The sequence below is a fragment of the Montipora capricornis genome, chromosome 2, assembly GCF_036669925.1.
Source record: "Montipora capricornis isolate CH-2021 chromosome 2, ASM3666992v2, whole genome shotgun sequence".
Lineage (NCBI taxonomy): Eukaryota > Metazoa > Cnidaria > Anthozoa > Scleractinia > Acroporidae > Montipora > Montipora capricornis.
Genome location: NC_090884.1, coordinates 51014990 through 51024989, shown reverse-complemented (window position 1 = coordinate 51024989; position 10000 = coordinate 51014990). Strand labels below are relative to the sequence as shown.

The 10000-nt window shown below is 40.5% G+C and overlaps 1 protein-coding gene across 1 annotated transcript in view; it reads right to left on the bottom strand.

Moving 5' to 3' along the window:
* Window positions 1-10000, bottom strand: part of LOC138026198 (zinc metalloproteinase nas-39-like) — a 20759-nt gene that overhangs the window by 796 nt on the left and 9963 nt on the right. Inside the window, exons 3-7 of the mRNA XM_068873434.1 lie at window positions 6801-6974; window positions 5150-5338; window positions 4503-4688; window positions 3193-3390; window positions 862-1071 (exon numbers count right to left, since the gene is read on the bottom strand). Coding sequence (XP_068729535.1) covers window positions 862-1071; window positions 3193-3390; window positions 4503-4688; window positions 5150-5338; window positions 6801-6974 — 957 coding nt within the window. The remainder of the gene's footprint in view (window positions 1-861; window positions 1072-3192; window positions 3391-4502; window positions 4689-5149; window positions 5339-6800; window positions 6975-10000) is intronic.

Below are 10000 nucleotides of genomic sequence, written 5' to 3'. Positions count from 1 at the left end.
AAGATATATTTTATCATACATACATTTCTTTCATTTTACCATAGCTGTACATATGATATTGTTGGTAAATTATGTTAACGGACGAAAGAGAGACATGATCCGATGATGTCTCTCTTTCGTCTATAGCCCACACTTGAAATATCATACATTTCTGTCCTTCCACGGGAACACATGAGCCCAATAAACTGACCAGTGCTCCCAACTGCGTGGCTTTATAGCTCAGTTGGTAGAGCATTGCACCGGGCATCGCAGAGGTTATGGGTTCCAATCCCTTTGGAGCTACCTGGAATTTTCAGATGTCTTAATGACAATTGTTTAAATTGTCCAGATAAGGCGAGGATCGCGTCTCTCTTTCGTAAGTGATTTACCTCGTTTTAGCGCTGGAAGAACTGTTTAGGAAAACAACGTTTCGTCCTTTGCGGAGGAATTTTGATGTACTCAGGCGCTTTCCATTCAACCAGTAGCTAGTTTAGTTTTAAAATGCGATAATTTCATGCGACGAATGGAAGAGCATTTTCCGGTCGGTCGCTCCAAACTAATCATATCAAAGAGCACCGCCTCAAAATGTTTAAGTAAGTGAAACAAGATTGTTTCCGAGGGAGAATGAACCAATTGGACTGTACTTGCTGGTTGTTCCGGAATTCCGGAACTTCACGATGACTTCGCGAGGTATACCCGATTTGTTCGGAGTTTTTGATCGAATAAAAGCGCCCTCATTTTTTTTTTGTTAAACTATGCACACACCACTCTCTGAAACAAAAAAATCGTCGTTTCATATCGACATGAGTTGCAAGTAAGTAGTATCTGTAATGGTATGCATGTATCAATTGGAGTGTTTTGAAAAAATACCATTTTTCTTACCTGTGCCAAGATCGATGTGGACCATGAATACATTGTTGTTCTTGTAAGCCACATACAGGAAGTCTCGGTAAAGGCCCTTCAAGTACATGATCATTCCACTGCTCTGAGTACTTTTAAATTCGAATCGCACATCATCGTGACTACGATTATTTCTTGGTTTGTAGTTGTTTATAGTTATGTATGACAAACCTGGGGTACACACACAGCGACCTACGATAAATAAAAGCGACGATAGACTAACATCAGACGAGGAGACTTTCTCAGTTTTAGACTTAAAGAAGCATTTTTTCCCCACGGTAAGAGAAACTCCTTTTGTTATCACTGAGGAGCTGCAGTGACGGAACTAGGGGAGGGGTACAGGGGTTGCGCACCTCCCCCCCCCCCCCCACAGCCCGTGAGATGTCCTGCGGCTTTCTAAAATAAGTAGTATTCTGCAAAAAAAAACCCCGTCAGTAAAGTCATTTCTTAGGGGTGTACCCCCTTCTAACAAAAATCCTGGATACGCCCCTGAGCTGGATGGGGAAGTGATGAGAGAGCACTTGACTTCCTCCAATGTGGCCCCGGTTTCATTCCCAGACTCAACGTCATACTTGGATTTAGTTGTTAGTTCTTTGCTATGCTCCGAGAGGTTTTCTCCGGGTGTTCAAAACCAACACTTGATTTAATACAGTCTCCCTAATCCCTAATTATTGAGCCACTTGTGTTCAGCCAGATGAGCTCGAGACATTGATAAACAGTCTATTTCTGTTGTTATCATTATCATTATCGTGTGCGTTATCGTTATCGCTATCGTTATCGTCACATTATTAGTAGTGTTATTGCCTTATGTTTCCTTAACGGTGCGGTTTCCTCTTGCGCAATAGCGATTCCTTTGATCAATCAAAGTCAATTTGACAGTCAAATGAGCCAATCGCTACCTGCAGATTATCTTTGACGGTTGAAAAATAAACGCGATTTGTTTGACCAAATCATTATCTGAACACAGAGCAATCCAGCACTCTCTTTTACAGAGGTTTTCTGCCGACAGGTTCACTGAATTGGTAAAGCATCGTGTTTCCGCGCAGGACTGAGTTCGTGGATTCGAATCCTAGCCGAATCAACACTCAGTGTCTTACAATTACTGAGGAGAAAGTGGTGCCTTTGTAATTAAACCTGCAAATGGTGATACTTTAAATTTTTCTCGGATAAAAGACTATAAACCGAAGGCCCGTCTCACAGCCCTTGTTCATAGACTCTGTGACGTTAAAGAAATCACACAATGCTAGCAAAAAATAGGGCTGATCATAGTTAATAGGGGGGAATGGTTTTGAACCTCCGCAAACATCAAAGGAGTAAACAAAGATGCCAAGATTTAGGTTGGAAAGTCCACTACCGTGGACAATCTTTTCTTTTGCGCTCATACACTATGCTTGAATTACGTAACCAACACGTTTCTGTTGGTTAGTTCCTCAGTACGGAGTAACTGAACAACTATTATGTTTTGTGCACGGTCAAGGCCAAAAAAGAGAACAAAAACGTACAACAAAGAAATTTGTCGGGTTTCATAACCATTCCCCTCTATTAACTATGGGCTGATCTCCCTGATCCCTGCCAATTTCGACGGTTTTAATCGTCAATAAGGGACAGTTCAGGGGTGAAAGACTGAGACAAATAAACTAATAGAATAATTAAATAAGTAGATTTTCGAAAGTCATTTGGTGATTGCAATGGTTGTTCATTAAAGGGAGTACTGTCATGCTAAATTTGCTGTTTTTAGGTTAAAAGTGGGTAAAAATCCAAATTAGTACTTTAAGCTCACACGTACAACATTCCTGACAACCCACTGACAAGATACGAAATATATTTATCGCACAAAGAGCTGTTCGTATTTAATTTTTGGCGACTTTCTGCGGGCACCATCCCCAAACTTGCTCAAAAATTCAATCCCTTTCTATCCTCTCCATCCATGGATGGAAATAACAAGGAATAGCTTCAGTGCACTTCAGTTGTTATCGGCAAAAAAACTACGCCATTATTTTCTGGTCTTGATTGATGCAAAGATATTATTTTGTTGTTTTGATTGAATGATTGACTGAAATTGCGTGACACTGCACCTTTACATGTAATTAGTACGCAAAGTGCTTGGATTGAAAATTTCCCGCCTCATTTTAAGTGGTGTGAGCACAAAATTAAGCACCAGTTAGTTTCCTTTGCATTGTGATTTGGCGGGTTTTCTGTAAATGGACGATGGCGGGTCTAAGATTTCTTCTTCCATAATCAAACAAAACCTGCCCTCTCGTTTCACAGGATATTCCTCGTTGAGACACGGAGTTTTTTATTCTTGTTCCTTACCTTGTTGAATCTTTGTGATGTTATACTTCAGGTAGAATCCACCAGCCGAGGTGTCCCCATCTGTGGTGAAAGCAAATTGCAGCTTCTTTCCATTCAGTTCCAGCGGAGGCGGTACTCGATCCTCGCCTCCACCACATTGAGTATTGCCACCTAGCTCGTCGCTTAAAACCAGTTTATCGTGTTGACATTGCTGGTGGACTGGGAAGAAAAGAAAAAAAAAAGAGACATTTTTATCTCCAATATTTCTTTCTCCAAACACAAACTTAGTAGTAGTATTTTGATGTAAAATCCCAAAGCGAGAGAAGCTTTTCCCTGTGGTAACATCTGCACGCACGATTTAATCCATTACTTTTCTTATTCAAGATTTGGCAGTGAAGTTGAAACATAGTTAATAGAGGTGAATGGTTATGAAACCTGACTAATTTCTTTGTTGTAGGTTTTTTTCTCTTTTTTGGCCTTGACCTTGCACAAAACACAATAGTTGTTTACTCCGTACTGAGGAACTAACCAATAGAAACTTGTTCGTTACGTAATTCATGCATAGTGTATGAGCGCAAAGCAAAAGATTGTGCACGGTCGTGGACTTTCCAACCTAAATCTTGGCATCTTTGTTTGCTCCTTTGATGTTTGCCTCTATTAACTATCATTGAAATGACCCATGAAATGGTATACAGTGATTGTTTTCTTTGTTCCCCCAGAGAACGGCAACCATTGCTTCAGAAAAAACGTAGTGATTCAAAGTGCTGGGTAACTTACACAGGTAAATACCGCGGAGGCGGTTACTTTTGTACTTTTGTACTAAGAATTCCGCGGAAATTGCTGGTGATAAATCGATTGGCACAGAGTTACTAGTATGGAATTACTCTCAAAATTCACATAAGGAGAAAACAAGAAAATTCTGCTCCAGCGGTCCTTTCCAAGTTTCTGTTTTGATTATTTTACACTTTGGTTCAAAATCGTCAATGTGATTTTCCAGGGAGACAAACGCCCAAACACCGTTCTATTCTTACAATCTTAAACTCGGATTTGAGCACTCACTTGAGCACTTCCATTGCGAAGTTTTTAGAGAATCTCACTAAGGATACAATGAAGCAGACTCTAAAGAACTTTATTTTTCCGATGGTGATATGGGGATCCTCGATAAAAATCCGAGTGCTTCTTTGGAGGAGTCGAACCTTCTCGGATTAGCCGTGAGTCACAGGAGATTCAAGAAAGATCGGCCCTTCATTCACCGGGTTCAACAACTAACTAGTCTCCTTCACTACGAAAGCAGAATCTGTATTTACGACATTCGTACAGATATAACTTACATTGTAAAAAAAACGACTCAAACCAGACGACAGTTTTGAAATTGTCGCGAACATTTAATGTGAATGTACAGGACTGGTTATGCGGGTAAGAGTTTGGAAAGTGCGGCGAATATAAGGCCCCTTCCATTTTGTCCATCTGATCCATGTCTATTTCCCTTGACGGACAAATACTGGTACCATTGGGAGCTAAAAATATGAAAAGCAAAAAGCATTTCAGTTAAATCCTCTTTCCGAAACACTTTTGTTCTTCTCGTTTGTCTAAAGAGACTATGTCACGAAATCTAGCCAGCAGTGACAAGGAACTTAAAACTTAACTTAAACATTGAAGAAAGGTTTTAATAAAACAGCAAATACGAAAGGAGGCAGGGATGGGTTAAAATCAAAATGGATTGCAATTGGGTTTTTTTTACAATGATTGAGATAAGAGGAAATCTTGCACTAAATTTAATGGGACTTCGGCTACGGGTTCCTCCGCGTAAATTTTACTTTAGAAATATGAAAAAATGTCGTTGAGGGGCACGTGTGACTGATACCACTGTAATAAGTCAACTAAGATTGGGTGGGGGGGGGGGGGGGCGGGGGCGGGGAATCCAAATATTCCGCAAAGAGAGAATCTAACAATTTTATATAACATACACATTGCGTACCTTTGGGCCCATCTACGGTACTGAAAGATACTTTGAATCCAGTCATCTGGAAACTGTTGTCCGACTCAAATCGTAAAGAAATCTCATTCCGTGTTGAAATGTATTCGGACGGAATTCTACCGCCACAAAAACGAGAGGTTTTGGGACCATCGATAATTGTTAAAGCATCAAAGGTGCATTGACTGGGATCTGAAAACAAAACAGCAATCAATGCGTAGGCATTTGTACAACACGTTTTCAAGTTTTTGTGGTATTGAAAGATGCTCGCAAATGGAAGGGTGCTGTTGGTTCCTCATGGAATGGATAAGACGAGCTCTAACAAAGATTAAAAAGAGATGTTGCCTGTTAAAGCATCCAGCTTTTTAATTCATTGTTTTATTTTTGCTTATGGCTGTTGTTGTCCGGCGTATTAGCAAGTATCTTGCGGACAGATTAAACTAGATTTTGCTTCACGCTTCATACATGAAGCCATGCCATAATCGGCCATGCCCTATTCCCAGAATTATCCAACGACAGCGCGCAATATGCATATGTAACGTCAATGAAGTCACACATATGAACTTAACTTGTTTCACAAATCCCATAACACACCTCTTGCACACCTAGTGCATAATGCATAGGCATTGTTTTCGATTTCTCATAGGACATCTTCATGTCCCAGAAGAAATTGAAAACAATGATTAGGGGGTAAAAGAGGTGTATTGTGGGATTTGTGCAAGTAGAGAATAATAAAAATCTAAAGGGACAACAACTTGGAAATGGGAAATAAGGATTAGAAGTATTAGGAAACGTTTTTTTTAAATTGAAAATCTCCAAAACATCTGGGTGTTTCCTTGGTTCAAAGTGTCACGAACGAGAAGAAGGTAATCGAATTTGTTGGTTCTGAGTAAATTCCATTAAAAATTTGGGGTTAGCCTTAGCTCACCAGTGCGCATGCTATAACACCCGGGTTTCGAATCCAGGCTTTCTTTTTGCCTTGTATGGCCTGTACATCGTTTCTTTAATCCATTCTGGGCTAATTCATCGATGACGTGGCTCACATCACGGGACACGAAGAATTAGGCCACGAGCAAAAAAGAGGCCTTGACCAGGCAATCCCTAGGGTCCTAGTCAATTTGCTAACTATTTCATCAAACGTTCAAGTAATAAATTGTTGAGAGACAAGGGTGTCAGTTTTCGGAGAAAGTTGTTTCAAAGAATCTACCCGGCAATTCATCGTCGAAACAACATTACCGGCATTTATTGCGGCATTTCTACAATCCTTGACAAAAATGGTTTAGACCGACCTTTTTACAAGTTTCATCCCTTAGGACACTAACCCTCTCTTTCTTCCCAGCCAAGACAATGTGGTGATGAAGAAGCGACAATAACCGACGAAGGTATCCTTCAATGATGTTGTTTATGGAGAAGCGGCAATAACCGACGGAGTTGTCCCTCAATAATGTTGTTTATGAAGAAGCGGCAATAACCGAGCTACAGTCGCCCTCAACAATTTTTGGAGGAAGAGGGGGATTTACAACAAGATTTACTTCATGGGAACAATTTGTTTAGATGTGGAGTAGGAAATAAAAAGTGTCGTGTGTCAACAACTTTGTCCAGGATTGTAGCTATTTCTACTTTCATCATTTTTTAATTATTTCCACAAACTTACTCTCCTCGTCCTCTTCAACGGAGAAAGCGTCAAACTTGATCTTAAACACCACATTTTGTCTTCCATCTATGGTCAGGGTGCAGTCAACATCTGACGGATAGCTAAATGGGTGATTTGGAGATGTAACTTCGCCTTCTGTGGCTTGTATTTTACGCGTCGGGCAGACAGACACACCTGTAAAATATAAGATTACAACAATCTTAGCCCCCCTCACTTTATCTGTATTAACAACCCATCAAAATTAAGAGTGATGAGCCATAGCCTTGTGCAGACGATATAAAGACCTCCCGATCTTAGTTTATGAAAAAGAGTAGTATAACCTAATATGAACGTGGAATCTTATAAATAAGGATCATGGTATTTTCGCCCAGTTGGTCACTTTACTAGAATTCCGAATAACCGTGTTTAGGCAAAAATGTCAATCTCATTTCACGTTGGTTGTTACCCTGATTAATTTGGCAGGCTCTCGGTGATGTATATTATTTTGGCAGAGACTATCTTAAACCTTCGAGAACGTGCTATTCTTGGAGAGATATAGCGCTTGTATTTCAGTATTATTGGATTTACTGTTATTCGGAAAGCCAATTGTGTAAGCCTATTATACTGGAATACAAGCGCTATTTCCGCAGGAATAGCACGTCTTCTGCCAAAATAACAAATAAAACATCACGGAGAGTCAAATTAATCAGGATAACAACCAGGGTGAAATGAGATTGACATTTTGGCCCAAACATGGTTATTCGGAAAGTAGCATTTATTATTCTTCATTGTTTTACTGTGCAGCTGATTGAGAATCATGAAGTACCCGCAGTGAGGTACCGGTCCATTTTCTTAACCTGCTCTTTAAAATCACGTGTGTATTTCAGAAATAATCGTAACTATTACAAGATTCTCGAATCTGATTGGTTCTGTGCGCGCCTATTTGTCGCGTAATTAGCGCGCGATCACGTGGGTGTCCAATTACAGGTATCCAATTTGAACAACTCCAAATTGGACACCTACGCCATTCGCGCGTCAATCACGTGCTCTTGCATGGGGTCCTTTTTGCTACTGTTTGCAAAACAGATTGGGTATAAGATTAACGTTTTCACACAAAAGAGGTTTTCAAAGACTTTTTATGTTCGCATTTTGTTATAGTTACGATTAATTAGTAATAGGACTTCGTGACGCACAATTCAGGGGTAATCGTGCTCGTAATTTCAAATCGGCCGAGCGCGCTGAAATCACGCGCACACGGCACGATTACTCCCTGAATTGTACTCCGCTCAGTGCTATTACTATTACGGACAGTTACATGATCTCCCTGAAGGCAATTCCTTGACTAGTGCGGATTCTTAAACGCACATCGAACCTTTTTCACTTCTTGTCTGTACTCTGAACAGCGCTTCAACTTTCCCCCTTTCCCAACCCCAACCCCTGAGAAGCCAACGGACCCACTCAGACAGGAAGTCTAGAATGAAACCCCTGCTCACTCTTAGCTTGCACAAGAGTGAATTGAATAAGAGTGTTATTATGGCAAGGGTGGGCTCCCCAGCACAGTCAAATAAGTCTATTTTTAGAATTCCCTTTCCCGCAAAAATCAGTGTCATGTCTTGAAAAAACATGGCAGAGGCAGTCACGCGTGATATGGCTTCTCTTGAATGGTTAAAATTGGCGGCCCTCTGTTGGTTTCGCGCGCAACGTGTATCCAAAAATAAATCCCTTTGTGACTTTGCTGGGGCAAAACCGCAAAGTGATAGATCAACACTCTTATCTAATTCACTTGTGGCTTGCATTAACACAAGCCGTGTGGTCGCCGGGTGGTAACTTTGACCTCCGTTATTTCCGCCCGGTGTCCAGTTCCACAATTAAGACACTTGAAATAGTTGAGCTGGCCGGTCGATGCGAATTGAAGCAAAGAAACTTGTCCTACACAGTTTTGGTTAAAATAAATCTTCACAGGTTCTTCGAGGGACTGGGGAGAGAGCCTGCATAATCAGAGACAACCTCGTTCCCACAATGGAGACCCTGGGAACGAGGTAAGTTGCTACGTAAATATCAAGGTGCAGAACATCTGAAAAAGGAGGCCTTTAAAAAAAACCATACCACTTTCAGTTACACAACAGAGCCAAACTCTATGAAAGCACCAGGCTGAAAAATACCGCTCCCATAGTCTACCACAACTCAACCAAGGGCTAGATGTTAAGTGCTAGGTTTCCTATCTTTCATTTGAGTCGTCTTGCCCGAGGCGTAGCCTCGTTAAAGTAAAAGACCATGCCATTGAGGACTTTAATTAGTCAATACTTGGCTTGTGTGGATCAAAACCTTAAAGGTTACGTGATGAATGAATAATCGTCTTAATGAAGAAGCGTTGATTAAACCTCAAGAATCATATTAATGACAACTAAGACGATAAAAAGCTCAAAGGTCGATTGAAATAAAACTGAGAATCGGCATAAAGGAAAAAGCACGGCGGAAAGAAAAAAACGTCACAGAGAAATATAAACATGAAAAATGAAGACACGATCACGAAACGTACCGCTTTTCTTTTTCACGGATTAGCAGTAATGGTCTATCAGATTGAATGAGAATCGTTTAGCTGGTTCTTTTCCTTGAGGAATTACAACTTGACACGTTTGAAGATGTAAGGGCGATAAAGTAGTCGTTTGGCAACGGGCGAAACCACAGTTGGAAAATCAGTCCCAGTAAGTTATGAAAACGTTCCAAGATTTTTTCAACGCAAAATACTCAATGAGTTTTATCGACGTCAACACACTCGTGTTTTATAGACCTGTATTTTATAAGGATTTTACAGGTGCTAATTTTCACCCTTTAGGGAATGTACAGTCGCAATCGGCAAATACAATACAGCACGAAATATTGTTCTGATTGTTGTTTACGAACGAAAGCAGTGTTAAGTATTATTGCTTGCTACGTACAACTGTTTCCGGAAATTAATTAATGTTCTCGAAAGAATAATTTGACTCATGCTTTCCATCATGTCACTGTGGTCAACCATCATTCAGCATCAGAAATTGTCATTATCCAACTTGTAATGATTATTGCAAACACACTAGGTCAGCCTTCTTGGTTTCCAAAAAACGTAGATAGCTCTGCCCGCCCGCAAAATCATTTTCCGAGGATATCCAATATTAAAACCAACTGAGTCACCCTGGATGTTATCCGATCGGGAGTCTGATTTCCATGGGGGAGGTTGCCGG